We start from the raw sequence: 18,864 nt of genomic DNA, 5'->3' as shown, positions 1-18,864 counted from the left end.
TGTTCCAAAAATCTCCCAGATCAGAAAATCCTAACCCTCCATTTGGTGCAATGTACGATCAGTAGAACAAAGATCAAAAAATTCAGACAAGCCACCCACCCAGAAGAGGGGAAAAAACCAGTGGGGCCCAGATCAGTGGCTTGGTCCACAGCCATGGGCCCCACATTTATGGGTTCTAAAGCATCAATAAACTGTATATTTGCTAAGATCTGGACCCTATAATTCCTTTCAAAATATTCATAAAAATTGTCTATATATTATCCCATTTCAATGATACAACATAACGCTGACACGAGCTGCGAAAAGAGAAAATGATCAGATCCAGCCTAATTTTTCCCATCAACATGTCATATATGCTGGACATCCTAACCGTACAAAAGGTGGGCCACACCATGATGATCATGTGATGCGAGAAACAGGTCGACTAAATCATTGGGTGGGCCACACCAGGACACTATGTCACAAAATTGGCTGTCCATTTATAGTGACGTTGCATCCCTCTATATGTGTGGATCATCCTGATTTATTTTCATATCAGGCTATCATCATCTAGTGGCCCACCTTTTATACTAATAGGATATTTTACATATGTGACACATGGTGGGAAAAAAAGTTGTATCTTAACATTTCTCTTGCACCCAAAAAAAAAAAAGAAAAGAAAAGAACAAAGGTAGGCTGTGTTTGGATGGACAGGTGAATTGAATTGCAAACTTTCAATTTGATCAAGTGGAAAATTACAAATAGTGAATGAAGTTCCATATTTATTCTCAGTCCATCTCCTTTGTGTGCAAGTCATCCAATCCGTCTATCATGTTCGCCCCCTAGTGTTCTCCTTGCTGCCCAAAAATCATGGCAATTCAAAACTCAGGTGAGCCACACCATGTAAACTCATGCCTAAAACCTCTAAAATCACAAGGCATGGCCCATCTGAGTTTTGGAGTGTCCATTCATCCTGGTGGAGCACAACTTCTGAATGGATTGGATAGCATGTACAAAACATGACAGGAGCCACACACAATCTAGAAGGTTTTTAATGGTGGGTATCCCATCCCAAATGTTCCCTGTGGCGTGTCCCACCTGATTTACGAGCACCAAGGAGAAAAGAACAGGACAAACATGATGGATGAATTGGATGTAATGCACACATCATAGTGGGCCCCACACATTACGGTGTAGCAATTCAAAAGGATAGTGCATCCAAACTCACAAAAGGAAAAGATTGAACTTGAAAGCTTTGATGAGTTGCGCATTCACCATCTGCAAAGATGGAATCATTCCAAGGTGGAGAAAAATCATCTCAAGAAATTCGATACGATGTATTCTGCGATCGCCATGCTGGAAGTTAGGCCCGGCGACTCTATCCCAAACAAGCTCACCAGCCCTGGCATGCCATGAATGTCCTCCCCCTGCATACAAGTCTCAGTGATGATGCATGTGGTCCACTTCAAAATAAAAAATAAAAAAATAGTGAAAGTGATTCTACAAGATTAAATGGACACACATATGGCTTGTGTTCCCCACCAACTTTACATGGGGCTGATACATCCACCACAAATGTACCAGTGGATCAACCATATCGTTGTGGCCGAAATGGTAATGCTGTTTTGACGGATAGATTGGTTATTGGATCTGTTGTCCCATGCTGGCACGTGTGGCATGTACATGAACTTTACAGCACACATCCTTTCCGAAAAGTTTTTATTCTCACTCTTTGTCAAGGATAAAAAATCGGTTTTGGTGTACCGTATTGCTCACCGCCAAAACCCGGTCACATAGCCTCATTTTGGGTTGATAAACCCATATCATCTGTGGCTGAAACCAGTTCGTATCAGGCGATACATACCAGCTTCAAACAATACTTTAAACATTGCTCCTTGGTGCGATCAAAATTTCGTGTTCTGGTGTTCCCTAGTAATGAAGGGGCATTTTCACACTGGGCATGAGTAGGGTGGCCATTGGGATGCAGGGGCACACTCGGGATGGGCAGCCCGTGTAAGGTGGAACCAGTGTGATGTGGGGCCCATGAGGGGGTTTGGTCGAGGACCTAACTTATGGGAGGTGGAGCCTGGGATATGAGATAAATGGATTGATTCACCATGCTCTATCGCCGAGGACTTAACCCATGGGATGTGGGGCCTAGGCTATGAGATAAAGGGATTGATTCACCACGCTCTATCAGTTCAAGCTTTTAGAGCAAGTGGTTAGCTGTCCTGTATCATTTAGTTTGGTTATATGACATACTTTCTCTCATCCGATTGCAATTGAGCTTTGCTATTTTGATGCAGCCTAATTCATTGTATGCATGTGGCCCACCTAATTACCAGACTTTGACTCATGGAAGGCCCCACTTGATGGATTATCTGGATGTCGCACAAGCGCACTGAATTTCATATGTTTCATCATAGGGGATATTTGATCATAGGAGAAGCATATCCTCTTTTAGGTGGTGTCTGCTCATAGTTTTATGAGGTTTGGGAACCCCCATGTTCATGGCCAAGCCCAAACCGGCACATGCAGTGAACATCCAAGCCTTTCATCTGGTGGCTCCCACATTGGTCAATTCCCAAGCCGAAAAAGAAGAAGAAAAAAAATCAGGCTGGTACACTTATCATGTGGGAAACCTGATGAAGGGACTCGGCTGATTTTTGGGCCATGGAAACTACACGGCGGGGTCCACCAGATGGGTGGAGTGGATTTCACAAATACGAGCCAGCTTGGCATGTGTAACTGCACGTGGAGGGGCTGGGCTATACATTCAAGCAGGATTAGCAAGACTCAAGTTCTACATAGGGAATCTACCAGGCATGTGCAAATCCATCAAGCGATAACAATCGCAAATACACAGGCTTCATCCATATGAGCAATGTTGTCAAAATCGTTATCGTATCACAGATCGTAACAGGGGTTGAATTGTATCGTATTGCAAATCGTATCATAAATTGTGAGATTTTTATGATTTTCTTAAAAACATGAAAAAATATAAATAAATCAGAAAAGAAACTTCCAACACTATCATGAGATGGTATTACTTAAAAATTAAATGATTCTTTTCTTCTTCTTGTTCTTCTTCTTCTTCTTCTTTTTTTGTCTTTCAAGAAATTTTCCTTAAAAAACATACAAGGATCCTTTAATAATTTATATGTTCTTGGTACCTTTCTTGAATGTAGAATCGCATTGGAAAAGTGGCATTTAATTCCGTAGACCGATGAAAAAAGATATTTTGATTTCTAACCGTTATTCCATCATATATATATGTCAACATGATCATAACCATCCATAAAATCATTCTAGATAAGTCATACATCAATTTGGTGTTCCAACCAGTTAAAAAGTATGAAATCATTTTTAAAAAAAAGCTCTACAATTTAACATTGAAGAGAATATATATCATTTAATCTCTTATAAAGAACAAAATAAAATAATTACCTTCTCTAAATGATTCTTCTTTTGTTTTTTTGAAAGGTTTATACTAAATGATTCTTAAGGCCTAGACCAATTTAAAAACATAAAATAAAAACCAAGAAACAAGTATCATTTTGAATCATAAATCATAGGATTCAAATCATGAAATCGCAGTATTCATATAAAAAGGGATTCAAAGGTGGGATCCAAATCAGTTTGCTTAAGATTCGTCTCAAATCACAAATTGTAGGATTTTGTCAACATTGCATATGAGTTATTTTATTGGAGTGTGGTCTCAACTCCAACTGGTTGGACTACAAGTTAGTGTCCCTTGATGTATAACTTCCAACCTTTCACGAGTGCGGCATCCAGTAGATTGTTCTCACCACCTTGTGTAAACATCAGCCACATCCACTCATCAGGTGGACCACATTGTATTTCATCATTTATCAGTGGCTTGTGGTGTGGCCCACTTAATGAGTGGATGGGCTTGATTTTTGCATAAGGTGATTCTCATGGCGGCGGCAACCTATTAGAATGGACAGATGTCCAAGACACATGATAGATTGGAAGTTATCCACTGGATGGACAGTAATTTATGGTCCAACCAGTTGGATTTGAGACCTCGTTTTATCGTGAAGTATTTGTAAACAGAGCCCACCTGAATAACAAAATCGGCCGGAGGCTGTCCTGGACCAGAAAGCTTTGGCCTAATCCCTGCATATCCTGGCTCTAGAGATCCATCTTTCAGATTAGGATAGTACTTTCTTATCTCCGGATAGAACCTCTCTGCCCGATTTGTGTTAACGGAATAATCAAACCTGTAAAAGAATGAAAGTAATGGAAACTAGACAGAGTGATGGTCAATGGATACTGAAGTAATAGCGATCTTTCTAGAACCAACAGGAAAAGAAATACAGACACAAAATGTATTAGGCTGTGTTTGGATGCCCAATTGAATTGAATTGCAATAATTCTGTTCATTAAAATGGAAATGAACTAAGTGGGAGTAGCCACAACTCCAACCAAAACGATTGTGGGGCACCAATTAGCAATTCTGATTGTTTCTCCAACTTGAAACACAGTGAAATTTGGGGTTGGTCATCATTGAGGATTAAAATGGACCCCACCTCCATTTTTGTGATGTCATCATACTTGATTACATTGTGCAGTCTAACTGAGCATCCAAACACACCCCTAAATGTAAAAGAATCTACATCATTACATTATCCAGTTTGGATGCATCCCCCCTCCCCTCCCCCCCTCCCCCCCCCACGAAAAAAAATAAAAATAAAAATGGAAATGTAAAAAAGTAGTAGGCCATCTTTAAAAAAATTTAGTCTTCCACGTAGAGCTGGGATAGAGAACCCGATTATTTATAATGGACAAGTGTATACGAAAATGTATTTATTTACACAAGACAATATACAATTACAATGTTCAGCCAAATACTGGCTCAACATAATAATTTGCATGTGGGGTCATCCTTTGGTGATCCAAATCTTTCATATGCTAGAGCCCATCATATGAAAGATACCCCAGAAATCACTCCCATTGGATTTCCTTACCATCTCACTAGACCCTTTTAAATGTGGAGCATTGGTTATGATTATTCATTTTCATCGGATGGTTAAGATATTTTGATACGAGAGATATTGGGTCATGGCTCATTTTGTGATGGGGCTCACCAGATCAATGGCTTATATTTCTAAATGGCAGGGACACCTGTGCCATTAAAATATGTCACATCTTTAAGTCAAGCATCATATAATACCTCTTATTTCAATAGATATTCTACACTATGACAGAGTAACAAGATGGTATGGGAAGGCCCACCTGTTCAAGAATGCCGATACATCATCCACACCATCGATCCATTCGACATCTGGCCCGAACTTGACCTGACCATCCAAATCAAGTGTAACGTGCACTCCAAGACCACCGTCCTCCGGAATCGGATAAATCAAGTGTCTGAAAGGAGGAATCCTAGTTTTAGATAAGGTGAAGTAGCAACCACGAGCATAGTAAGAAGATGGAATAACTGCATGAGGTAGGCCTCGCAATCTTCTTGCGAGGGACATCGCGCCCAAACCCGTGGAGTTGATTACAAGATTGGGAATCAATATAAGCTGTGGCTGCAAAGGGGACTTCTCATCACACTTTTCAAGGTCCTTACTTTCAGAAACATGGAGATAAATATGATCTTCTTCGATGAGGCCACCAATAACGGTAGTGTTGTAGGAGAAGGTTGTTCTACGGTTCTCGGCTTCCCCCTGGACCCACATCGATGTGATAATTAGGGAACCTGTTTCAAGAGATCAGAACTCATCTACTGATGGATGAAGGAGCATCTTTAAAAATGTAGAGTTTCTAAGCACACAACTATACATGGGGTCATGTGTGCGTGACATCTGAGCCGTGCATCAGGTGGGTCACAATGTGCACATGACCCGGTGCTGAAACCAGGCCATCCATTCATCAAGCAGGTCACTTGTGTAGGTATAATCTTGACAGTTGATGACTTTCCAAACCATCCATTGTGGACCTTTTGGTCACCAACCTGATTATTCAGCCAGGTCATCTATATGGGTGGACCCACCTGATGCATGGCTTCAGCATCACATACACATTGCCAGGTCACAAACATTCCTAGTTAACTCTAGATATTGAAAACTACCAAGAGAAGCAAATCCCATCTCTGGGAACATTTATATAAGAGGGAAATGCTTTGCCCAAATCACTGGCCTTCTCAATCAGGCCATCACAGTGATCCATACCGCTCATTACGTGGGGCCAATTTTTGATGGCCTTTGTCTACAAAGAACTCCCCCCTCGAACAATCCTCACCACCCGCTATTCATCTGAACATGGGCTTTTGTGAAGAGAATATATAGTCTACATGCGCAATGGACAAAAGTCACTGGATGGATAGGATTGTCCAATAAGGGAATCTTTTGCACCATTGCCTGTCTACGTGTGTCCCACTAGATAAATGGTATCGATGACTGTTATGTGGGTCCGACCAGTTAGGAATTATGACCCAAGTGAAAGGGCCAGTAGTTCAAGCCAAGCATTGTATGGTACGTCTTTATATAAGTAAGAGAAACGATCTAGTGGGCTTAGTGTATGGAAACCTTCCGATGCAACTAGCTGCATTTGGATTCATTGGAATCCACATCACCAGTCAGAACCATCCATTAGGTTCAGTCCACACTTTTTCCGGTACTGTCAAAAAATACCTCAATCTGACGGTCCTAATTATCCTTGACCAGATTTATCCTCTACAAACTTTACCTGTCCATCCATTTTTGCTTGCCACTGACTTTACAGTTTGGATATTTTTTTTCAATGAAGCCTATGAAAATTGGACCGGATCTAATGGATGGTCCAGATAGGTGATATGGATGCCAACAGGTCCAATTATAGTAAGGAGCATGGAAACGTTTCGATGCACTAAGTGCACTAGATCATTTCTCTTTGAAAAGCTCCACTTACAGATCTACACACCATGCATTGCTAGTATGCATCTTCGATGCATGAGAGCTCCATGCAGTTCCTACCTGGAGGTGCACATGGCAAACATGTGGTGCTCAGGACTGTTGTCAGGTAGGCCACCATTTGGAAGGGTGGCAGATAAAAAATCAGTGATTCGACAACTCTCACAATGTAGTTTCTGTGAGTTTTAATGGTTCAACGTGGAGTGCTGCTTTAACCATTCCTTCTGCAGGTATTGGATAGCTACAATGGTTCACTTGGTTTTCTCGAAATGGCCTATCCATATGATGGGCCACCATAACAACAATTCTGCTTGCCACATGTTACATGCACCATGAAAAGTACTGAGGTAGAAGTTTTATGCAGTGTGCGCTGCATACCAGCTTTCCTCATCAGATCATGAGTTTGAAACATCTTTGGAGAAAAAAGAAAGGAAGGAAGAAAACAAATGAAGAGGCAATGCGGAAAAAATAAATAAATAAAATCTGAAAACCAAACTTTAACATTTAAAATCAGGAGGTGACTTAAAACATTGAAAGAACAACTATGAAAACCAAAAACAAACATCAATTTCAAGCACTGGCCATGGTTTAAAATATCATCCAATACTGAGTCAACTTGGTATCGACCCTAAACCAAACGGTTCAGGGCTCGAAGAGATATGGGGACCGGGTCTCAGTCAGACAAGTTCTATTCCAACTCAGCCAAGTCACATTGTGGGGCCCGTTTCTATCAGTTTACACACATTGCACCTCATCCGTGTCTGTCACATGCAGTGTGCCTCATCCACATCAACAAGTCACAGAGGAAGAAGGATCCTGCACCTTAAAGTTACCGACCAACTCAGTGTGGCCCATCCAAGTCATATTGGTATTGGCGGATATGAACCGGACAGCACCGAAACCTAGTGGGGCCCCGCAATCTTGTTCTGGGAACTAAGTGGTTTTGAAAGAATTGCAAAATTCCAATCTATGTAAAGGTGGTTAATTTGCAAACAGGATGGAATGACATACAATCAAAGAGAGCATGAGGGAGTGAGTATCGACTATCCCAGAGCAAGGAGACAACAGAGCTTTAACACATTGTAGTTCTGGTTCCATTCGCATTGCATCAAAACCGTCCATCATCCTCAGACCCTGGACCCCATTTTCAGTCCCACGCTCCAGCAGATTCCTCAATTTAGGAATCTCCGTGGACCTTGTAGCAACTATGAGCTTGCCAATCTGTTCATGCGGGACCCCACGATCTGAACAATACTTGTAAAGTAGTTCCCTTCCTCGGACACAGAGCACGGCCTGATAAGCACATCTCAGGTTGGCTTAAGAGTTACAAAAAAAGGTAACAAATTAAAATAAAATAAAATATTCTTACCATTGTCATATATTATCGTATGGAGGAATTGTATGATCCTTGAGCCTAGGATACCCATAGTATTATTGGCCCTCAAAACTCGTACAAGTGGGCCCCACTATCAGGTGGTAACAAACATTGATGTGATGGGCCCCAACATTGATAGACCATGCCCCACGTGTCTCCCTGATTGCAAACGAAACTTACAGCTATCCAATCTTTGGTCCTTTTTCATTCATTGAATATGGACCTCTGCTGTATTTTCTTCTTGACCATCCATGCAAGGCACCAGTTGAAGGGTTAGGATTGTTCCATCAAGAGGGTTTTGGGAGATTCTCTAATGGAGCCCATCAGACAACAGTATGGATTACCAAAACATTGGCTCCACTCGCACATGAGGACAATATGCATATCCTAGGCTCCAAGGATTATATAATTCCTCTAATGTGTATAGGTAGGGCATTCCAAATGAATTTTTATGGTAGAGTAAAGGAAAAATGAACATCAAGTGGAGATGTTGGTTCTTCAAATGGCAACTCAAATTGAATGTAGAATTCATTTTTGTATGGGTCTTTCATTTAGAGATTTTAATTCAGTTAGCGCATGAAGAACAAAGTTTCCGAATCAAATCAATTCATCAAAAAGTAAAATTCAAAGGAAGTTAAAAGTGGGCTTCATCAATTTCATGAAAACATCCACTCCCAATGCCAAAACCCCAATATAGGTTTCATCTACCTATAAAAAATAAAAAATAAAAACAAAATTACACTTTTAGATTAAAAATCAGAAAAATACTACATTGTGGAATAAAACAAACAGAAAGATCTCAAAAGAAAGTTTCCGATTATCACTATCCCAACCTATCCATACATAAGAAAAATAAAAATGGAGACAATCTAAACATGGTGCCATCAGTTCCATTAAAACATCAATCCCTAAATCCAAAAATCCCAAGAGTTAACAGCTTTCAATTCTGCCAAGTGGGGTCCAAGCTTAGGTAATCCCAACCATTGGTTTGTTGCGCCCCTCTATGGATGGTCCCAGATTAGAAGATGCCAATGACCCGTCGGGGGCTTTTTGCAGTTGAACATGGACTCTTGTTCACTTTCTCTTTTTTGCCGTCTATCTGTAGGTCACAAATTAAAAGACTAGGGTTGTGCTATCAAGGAGATTTGGGCGCATAATCCATCCACGGTGAGACACAACAGACCAACTGTTTGATTGGTGAACCATGACCACACTTGTTCAGAATTGAAAACCCATACTTGTTCACATTTCATATAATTCTGAAATCTCAAGAGTTTTGTAATTCTGTTTTCTTTTTTACTTTGATTATAATTATCTCATGCAGATGGAAGAGAAAGGTTTCATCGATTTCCTGCAAATATCAACAGCCAAAACAGGAATCTCAGAGAGTGCTAGTTATTATCAGCTTCCAGGCCCGATCCATACACCAAATACTGAAAATTACAGTAACCCAAATATGCCTTCTGTAAAATTTCATTAAAACATCGACCCTACAACATCTCCATAACATAAAATCTCATATTTCAATGACCAAGCATAAAATCCTGAATTTTGTAACCAAAAATAAATAAAATCTCAAAATGGGGTTTTCGAATTTCAATCATCAGCATCCAAATCCAATCCAAACATCAAGGGAAAAAAAAAAACCAGCAATCTAAACATGGGTTTTATCAATTCCATCAAGATACCACCTCCAAATCCAAAAAACACAAATTGGGATCTTCACACTCATGAAATTCAAAGAGAGAAAGAGAGGGAGAAAATAAAAGAAAATTCAAACCTTCAGAGATTTTGGCGGGTAATAGATTCCGGCGTGAACGACTTCGCTGTTTCGAGAACTGGTTCCGGTGCCGAAAGTGGATGCGGATTCGATGACCAGAACGTCTCTTCCCTGCAATGCCAGAGCTCTTGCGATTGAGATCCCGACTATTCCAGCTCCGATCACAACGCAATCCGCTGCTTCTTTGGGGATTTTATCGAATTGGGTGCTGAGATTTTTTGATTGTAGGAATCTTGGGATGATTTGGATTGGGTTTTTGAAGCTTTTGAATGTAGATTTCAGCATCCTTTTGGATTGGAGAGCTCGGTTGGGGAAGTGAGATTTCTGAGAGGTTTTGAGATCGTTGGCGGAGGTTGGGTATTGTCTTTTGAGAACTGAGAAGAGGCTTGCTAACTCCACACTTGCCAATGGAACTGGCACGTGGGCATCAGGTAGACCCCACACCGATGATGATTCGATTGAAGGAAAACCTGGGGACGCGGATTGGCTGCTAATCCCTACACAAGACAACTAGCTGGTGGAAAAGCTCTGTTTGATGTATGTTTTTTTTTTTAAATCTACGCCGTCCATCCATTTTTCCAGCTCATTTTAGGACATGAGCTAAAAAAACCAGGTAGATCCAAAGTTCCAATGGACCACACCACAGGAAACAGTGGACATTAAACGCTTACGTCGAAAACTTCTCATGAGACACGAGTTTTGGGTCATGCTGATATTTGCGTCTTCCCTTCATCCAGGGTTACGTGACTTTGTGGACAGGTTTGGATGGCAAATTAACATTGCAGTGGGCCCTACAGAATTTTTCAACGGTCAGCGTTCAATCCCCACTATTTCCTGTTATGTGGGTCCACTTGAGCTTTGGATTGCCTCATTTATGCCTCGTGCTCTAAAATGAATGGACGGCGTGGATAAAACACATACAACATGGTGGGCCCACAGAGCTTTTCCACCACCGACTTGTGGAGCTGGGCAAAATAGACCCGATCCGGTGGATCCTACCCGATCAGACCCAATCCGATCCGATCAGAACCAAACTGACGGTCTAGATCATTGCAAATCAGGTAGTCCCATCCATATCTAAAATCTTTTCGGGTCGAGTTCGGATTGGCCCTGATCCGACCCAACCCGACTCAAAAACCCGATCTAAATGGATCCGGACTGATCCGATTATACTCGATTCGGAGTAATTCTTATTGATCCTTCTACCTTTTCCTGTGGTATGATCCGCTTGTGTAAGACCCGTATCCTAGACCGTACTGTTCTGTAGGCTTATGTGGTCATCCCGATCGAATTTCGACAACCCGCGATCTGTTATTGGCAGTTGCGCGCGATCCTGAGTTGTGTCCCGTATATCAGAATCAGTTCGATTCAAAAGTTGTATCCTTGCGACCGTGCTGTCGCAGCATCTCGCGCACCGAGGCGATACCTGAGCCAGGAGATGTGGGCCCATGTTTAGTTCGAGGAAAACACCGTGCATACGAATTCTGAGAGAATCTCTACCACCCATCAAATCAATCAATCAAATCAAATCAATCAAGTACAAAGCCAGGTCGTATTGAATTCGCCCATGTGTTCAGGGAAGGAAACACGCCAGCGGACGCCCTGGCTCGGCTAGGGAGCGAAGGTCAGATCTCCTCTTCATTTTTCAGATACGTCAATCTTCCTCTTCGCATTCGTGGTCTTCTTTTCTTGGACAAGGTGGGTCTCGGGTCTATCCGAGCTGCGTAGTGAGGTCCGATTTTTTCCCTTTCTCCTGTTGATCAGTCATCATTTCGGCGAGCTTTCCCTTTTATTTTGCCATATGATAGGTTACTCCAGGTCCTTTTTTCCTGGGTTTCCTGAATGCAGGTCCTGTAGATCCTTCATCATCAATGAAATCTGTTTTTTTTTTTTTTTTTTAAAACCATCCTTCTCTTACACAACCTTACCTAAAGTTAACTCTCTCTCTCCACCCATCCCTCTCTCACCCAAATTTCAACTAAGCTCATCCCTTTTCTTACACACCCATCACTCTCTCCCTACATTACTCATCTCTCTCTCATTCCAAGCAATTCCCAAGAGAGATCCAATGTCCCCACCTCCATGAGAGGAGCTTTGTGTGGCCCACTCCCTACCACTCAATCCAACCCTTCAAAGGTGATCTCAACCATTAAAATCCACCCCTTGGAGCTATAGATCGTATCGGTGGAAGGAGGAAATCCGAGAAGATCAAAGGTTGGTGTTTATAGCGTTTGATTTTAATGTAGGGTCCACATGATTTGGGACCCATTTGATGTATGGATTGTATAGGGAGGGACCATAGTGGCGGGGTCCCTCCCCTTCATTGACTTCTCTCTTTTTATCTCTCTCTCTCTCTCTCTCTCTCTTGTGATGGGCGTGGCCCATTTGATCCATACCATACCGCCGTGTGGACCCACCTTGATGTCAGTTGATCTTCATCGTCCAGTGGAAGGACGGTGGGACCCACCAAATGTATTGTTTCCTCCAGCCATCCATCTGTTGGAGCGTGTGGACCCAACTGGGGCCCATAGTGGCTGGAGCACTACAGCAGCAATGTAGCTGCTGTAGTTGGCGTCAGCAATTTTGGTGGGACCCACGCCATGATGTATATGTTTCATCCGCATCGTCTAGCAGATCTGGACGGTGGGCCACACTTCGCTTGTAAGGGTTTTATCCCTACCATCTGTCCGTTCCGGACGGGCAGGACCCACCTCGAAGTATTTATTTTATATCCACTCCGTCCATTTGCAGGGGGGTCCCACCCTGCACGTGTGTCCAGCACCGTCCAGGTTACTGGACGGTGGGACACCCGCCTATGATGTATGTGTTTTGTCCCTATGTGGGCACCATGATATGTGTTTTCCCTTGCTGCACAGCAGCCATGGGACCCACACGCACGTGGAAAACCACATGGAGCGTGTGATTTATCAACATTGTCCATCCGTTTTAGACCCTTGCCGGCCACCTGTTTTGCATCCCCACTGTCCATATGGCTGGACGGTGGGCCACAACATGATGTATGTGTCCACGCCATCCGTACATCAGACGTGGACGCATTTGATGGACGTGTGTATCCACACCGTCCATCCAATGAAATGGATTCAAACCTCTGGTGGAAACCACCTTGGTGTACGTGTTTTATCCACAACCATCCATCCATTTTGCTGATGGGTCCCACACGTGTGGACCCACCTGCCACGTGGGCCTGCTTTGAATGTAAGCAGATTAGCTAGCTATCGTACACCAGCTATGTTGCTGCTGTAGGTGGAATAATCCACACCGTCCGTCCATTTGTGGCCCCATTCGCTGCACGTGTGCAGTACCCACACCATTCATCTGTTGTGCAGGGGCCACTGTGATGTATTTATTTCATCCACGTCGTCCATCTGTGGGGCCCCTCGTGATATATGTGTTATATTCCCACCGTCCATTTGCATGGACATCCTACTGGTGGTGTGGGACACACCGGGATGTTTGGGTCTTACTCACACCGTCCAAATGGTGGGCCTTTCCATGATGTATGTGTTACGTCCAAACCACCCGTCCATATGGTGAGCTCGTCTCATGGCTCGAGACTAAAAATAAGATAGATCTGCCTATTAGGTGGACCACACTACAAAAATCAGTGGAGGATCGACTCCTTACCATTGAAACCATTTTGGGGATCACAGAAGTTCTGGATCAGTATGATATTTGTTTTTTTTTCTCCTCTTGATTCAGGTCTTTGTGACCGTATGAATAGATCAGATGGAACATAAACGTTATGGTGGGCCTTGGTAATGTTAAGGGTGGAAATCATTATCTCCATTGTTATTTGTAGGTACGGTCCAGATGAAATTTCGATGGGCCCACTTGATATATATGAGGTTCATTGGCATGGCCCATTGCGATCTGTAAGGCCCAGGTGGTGCGGCCCATTGTGATATGTATTAGGCCCATGAGACGCAGCCCATTGCGATCTGTAAGGCCCATGTGATATGGCCCGTTGTGATGCTTTTGTAGCCCATTTAGTGAGGCTCTTTATAATGTGCATTAGGCCCATGGGTCGTGGCCTATTGTGATGTATTGAGGCTCTTGGGTTATGCCCCTTTGTGACGCGTTCGAGGCCCATGTCATCTGGCTCATGTGATGTATTTATGGCCCATGTGTAGGGCCCACCTGTTGTGTATTTGAAGACCATATATTTCGGCCCTTGAATGAGGCTCGACTTGATGTATTTATGGCCCATTGTGATATATTTTCAGCCCATATGATGAAGCCCATTTTGATGTATTTTCGGCCCATTTGGTAAGGCCCATTGAGATGTATTTTCGGCTCATGTTCAGGGCCCACTTGTTGTGTATATGAGGCCCATGAGTGAGGCCCAGTGTGATGTATGTATGGTCCATATGTGACGCCCATCATGATGTGTATTTGGCCCTTGAGATAGGCCCATGGTGGTGTATATTGGGCCATCGTGTGAGGCCATGGGCCCACTTTATATTTGGCTCTATGTGGGCCACTCCTTGAGAGCAATGATGGCTAAATGTCCATATTGATAGGCGATGATGGTTTACTGTCCACATTGTGACCTTCCCTTAGACCTCGTTTGACCGATTATCGAGGATGATTCTGATTGTCGATGCTGATTATGATTGTTAAGGTCGATTCCGATTATTGAGGCCGATTCCGATTGTTGAGGCCGATTTCGATTGTTGAGGCCCATTTCGATTGTCGAGGTTGATTCTGATTGTCGAGGCCGATTCTGATTGTCGAGGCCGATTTCAATTGTCGAGGCCGATTTCAATTGTCGAGGCCGATTCTAATTGTTGAGGTCGATTTTGATTGTCGAGGCAGATTTCAATTGTCGAGGCCGATTCTAATTGTTGAGGTCGATTCCGATTGTCGAGGCCGATTCTGATTGTTGAGGTTGATTCTGATTGTTAAGGCCGATTTCGATTGTCGAGGCCGATTTCGATTGTCGAGGCCTATTTCGATTGTCGAGGCCGATCCCGATTGCCGAGGCCGATTGTATAAGCCGATTATCGAGGCCGATTATCAGGCCGATTGTATAGGGTGATTATTGATGCCGATTACTGGTGCCGATTGTCGATACCGATTATGAGTATGTGACAGCATAGTATCATGATACATGCCCATACGCATCATCTGCAAGTTCATTATGAGATGAGGTTACCCATTGCATATGTCATTGGGCAGGTTGTTATGAGACTCCCTGATAGGCGAAAATTGTCTCACATGAGCGCACGGTATGTATAGGATTGAAGCATGACTGGATTACGTGTTGTGATTACTGTAAGCCCTAGTGACATCAGGGCCGCAGCCTTCACAGGCATGTCATGGATGGCTGGATAGGACACCGAAAATATTTGGTTCGAGCATTTGGGCACTTTGGATGTCCATGGGTAAAAGTCCTTAAACCCTCGAGGCTAGGAGACACCCCAAAGTCGAGACCGAGTGAATACATGAGCGCCCGAGTGCTGAATACCAGGAGGTCGTGTCTCCCACTATGTCGTAGTCGGTTGAGAGGGGGGTGGCCTTACCTGACCAAGCGTAGGGGACATAGTTAGGCTGAGTTTGACCAGCTCGTGAATGGATCCGCTATCGACGTGTCGGGTAGATATTGGTCGACTACTGGCCAGGCAGATAGTGAGGTCTCTTCCACTTGCATGGTCGCGCGTCAGTGGGCGGCGATTTGCATGTAAAGTGCACTAGATTCCGGAGATGATCCCAGAGATGAACAATACTAATATGTGTACTTATTGAGCAGGAGTTGCATACTCATTCATTCATTCACTATCCACTCGGGCTGGTGGTGCACAACTAATTGTTACGTGTACCTTCGTAATGGCCAAGATTTTGGTTGGGGCGCATGACTAACTTGAGATCAGGAGTCTGCTACATTGAGTCTGGCTATCCAAAGTTAGGTATGGGACTGGTTTGGATAGAAGTCCCTTGTAATGGACCCCATAGCCTGCGATACTATGTACTATCATCCCGATTTCACTCCTGCTCGGTCATTTCATTCGCACCGCATAATGCATTGCATCATCAACATCTGATATTTGGCTTACTGTGCCCGCATCGCATAGATGGTTTACATTGCTTCATCAGAATATGATATTGTTTTTATTATATTGTTGCATCGCATAGCCTGGATAAGGCTGATGGTATTTATGGGCTTATTAGCATGTTTTCGCATTATTCTGATATTGTATGACTTATGGACTTATCAATATTTCTGCTAACTCTGATATCGTATGATTCATGATTTTACCAGTATTTACGATATTGTATGATTATGGCATTGTATTGAATACTTGACACTTACCTTATGCACACACTTACACCACCCTTTAAGATTTTTATAAGCTTATGCACGATAGATGCGTGCAGGTGATGTTAGGTTGCAGCAGCGTGAGGCTTGGAGCATGTAGCGGATTACTAGAACTTTGATTTTCGACATATGTATTTCCCTTTCAGCATTGTATTCAAATGTTTATATTAGTGGATATGTGATTATGATATTGCCTTTGTGATTTGGTTAAACTTGTGGTTATGCTTATTACAAGTTAATGTACATTGGAAAATCCTCCTTGTAAGATCCCATGATTGGAATCTTACGTATGGACGCTGGGAGCCGAGAATGGGGTACTACGGAGGCTGTCGGCACCAGATTCGACGATCGAAAATTTATGAGTCCGATTTCTGGGTTTGGGGCGTAATAGCTTGAGCTTTAGATAGGCATCAATTTTAGGTTCAACCACTAAAATGATTTGCAAAAACGAATGAATGGAGTGGATAAATCATATGCATTTAAGGTGGGCCCCAACAGAGTTTACTATGTACAATCACAAGTGGATTTGCTGGTGTACTGCACACAGCTATGTAGTTGGCTGTAGGCGCTAGTTGTAGGTACGTGTCGTGCCAAGATGAGCACTAACGCTCCTCGAGCTCCAAGTTGTACGAACGGTTCAAAGGATATCAAAGTTACATGGGCCCCACAGTGATGTATTTATTATATCTACACCATTCATATATTTTTAGAGACCATTATAGAGCATTGTCTAAAAAATGAATAATATCTAAAGATCATCTGGACCACACCACAAATAGCAACAGAGAATGATTTTTACTGTTAAATAATTTTTGTGGTCCACATGATAGTTAGATTTGTCTTATTTTTAGTCTCAAGCCTTAAGACGAGCTTGCCAAATGAATGGATAATTTGGATATAACACATACCCCACCATCAGACCCATAGAACTTACTAACCTCAATACAGTAAGTCACAGATTTGCATGAAAAGAAAGTCACTGACAATTTCACGTCAACATAATACATCCAGAGAAAACGCGATACACTTCTTTCATAGTCATGTAGGGCCCACCTTGATGTATATGTTTTATCTAACCCGTTCATCCATTTTAATGTATCATTTTAGGCATTGAAAACAAAAGTACGATATATTGAAGACTGAAGTGGACCTCACCATATCAAACGATCTGAATCGTACCCAACCCGATCCGACTCGGTTTCCCTGACCGAGTCGGACTCGATTCGAGTCAAGTCAATCAATCAGCGGATCGGTCCGAGTCAAGTGACCCGGACTCGGTCTCGGATCGAATTGAGTTCGAGTCAGACTATTAGAATTTCGGATCGGACTGAGTTAGGCCCAATCCGATCCGATCCGGACCGATGCCCAGCTCTACCGACTTGGTAGTGTAAAGGTCACTACTCAATCTGAGTCTGCCACGTGTGTGCCAGGATGCCGACTGAGGAATGCTGGACACTCAAGTCGGGCTTTGAACAATATACTGTGGTTTTCTATTCCGAGTCTACAAGTGGGGCCATGTTTTAGTGATCCAGACCTGAGTACAATGGGCCTCGCTTTGGATGGACGGTTTTCAATCTCTCTTGATACGTCACGAAGCTGTACACGAGTCGAGTTAGCTCGGTCAGCTTGCTCGACTTGATTTGAAAAAACTGCTTTGCATTGGCTCGAAATTGGATTCGAACCGAGTCGAGATTTCGAGCTTGCCTAAGTTTGACTTGACTCGGATCGAATCGGTACGGTGATTGTAATATTTTTATATTAATGCCGCTCAAAGTGTTTGATGAAATGACTCAACGGAGTGTTGTTTCAGGTGCGTGCATTCTCCACAAAATCTTCTGGTATAACATTCAAGGGTTAAGATTGAAAAGCCTCAGTTAGAGGACCCTACAACAATCTTCAAACGTGCGACTCAATCGATCTGACATCGTTCACGGAGGGAAATGGAGAAGGGCATGAGGAGATGGATGGTGGATATTTCTCTGTGGGACCCGGGTCCTAATGAGTTCTCATCCGTCTGCTCTCTCCTAGAGGTGGGCATGTTGGACCCAATCCGGTGGATCCGACCCGACTTGGTACCGTTCTGAACAGAACCGACGGCCTAGATTGGCCCTATTCGAGTTTGTCAATGCAGATCCGATTGTTTTTCGGGTCGGGTTCGGATAGAGCTGTATCCGGTCAGAATCGATCTGAAAAGCCGGACCGAAAGGGTCCGAACCGATCCTACCTGACCCGATCCGGAATGTATATATCTATCTAAACAAAAGTAATTGATGCTTACTTCTCCTTGAAAGATCTCCAAGAGTTGAAAGTTCAACTCTGGGAAGGAGGGAATGTTTTGGATGCAAACGACTTCGAAATCTTTTAAGAAAAAGAGGGGGTCTCCGATTCCAAATGGGTAGCTGATTTCGACGTCACCACATTTGTTGGGGCACCCAGTGATCACTGTGGAATCTATGGCTCTTCCTTCAATAAC

At 43.0% G+C, this 18,864-nt stretch overlaps 1 protein-coding gene across 1 annotated transcript; it reads right to left on the bottom strand.

Annotated features, from left to right (window-relative positions):
- Positions 1–1,219: 1,219 nt before the first annotated feature.
- LOC131251042 (L-2-hydroxyglutarate dehydrogenase, mitochondrial) lies at positions 1,220–10,459 on the bottom strand. Its single transcript, XM_058251506.1, has 5 exons — positions 10,055–10,459; positions 7,911–8,192; positions 5,239–5,675; positions 4,064–4,223; positions 1,220–1,406 (listed from the first exon to the last, which is right to left on the bottom strand). Exons 1-5 carry the CDS (start codon positions 10,337–10,339, stop codon positions 1,293–1,295), a joined length of 1,278 nt encoding a protein of 425 aa, XP_058107489.1. The 5' UTR covers positions 10,340–10,459; the 3' UTR covers positions 1,220–1,292.
- Between the last annotated feature and the right edge of the window lie 8,405 nt (positions 10,460–18,864).

The sequence above is a fragment of the Magnolia sinica genome, chromosome 7 (genome assembly GCF_029962835.1).
Source record: "Magnolia sinica isolate HGM2019 chromosome 7, MsV1, whole genome shotgun sequence".
NCBI lineage: Eukaryota > Viridiplantae > Streptophyta > Magnoliopsida > Magnoliales > Magnoliaceae > Magnolia > Magnolia sinica.
The sequence above is the reverse complement of the archived record's forward strand: the minus strand, read 5'-3'. Positions and strand labels throughout refer to the sequence as shown.

What these genes read in the sequence shown, in the direction of transcription:
- LOC131251042 (XM_058251506.1), bottom strand. Translation starts at nt 10,339, where the DNA reads ATGCTGAAATCTACATTCAAAAGCTTCAAAAACCCAATCCAAATCATC. An exon ending in ACCCGCCAAAATCTCTGAAG is followed by an intron (nt 8,193 to 10,054) that starts GTTTGAATTTTC and finishes TGTGCTTATCAG; the next exon opens with GCCGTGCTCTGTGTCCGAGG. An exon ending in CGGCCGATTTTGTTATTCAG is followed by an intron (nt 1,407 to 4,063) that starts GTGGGCTCTGTT and finishes ACTTGTATGCAG; the next exon opens with GGGGAGGACATTCATGGCAT.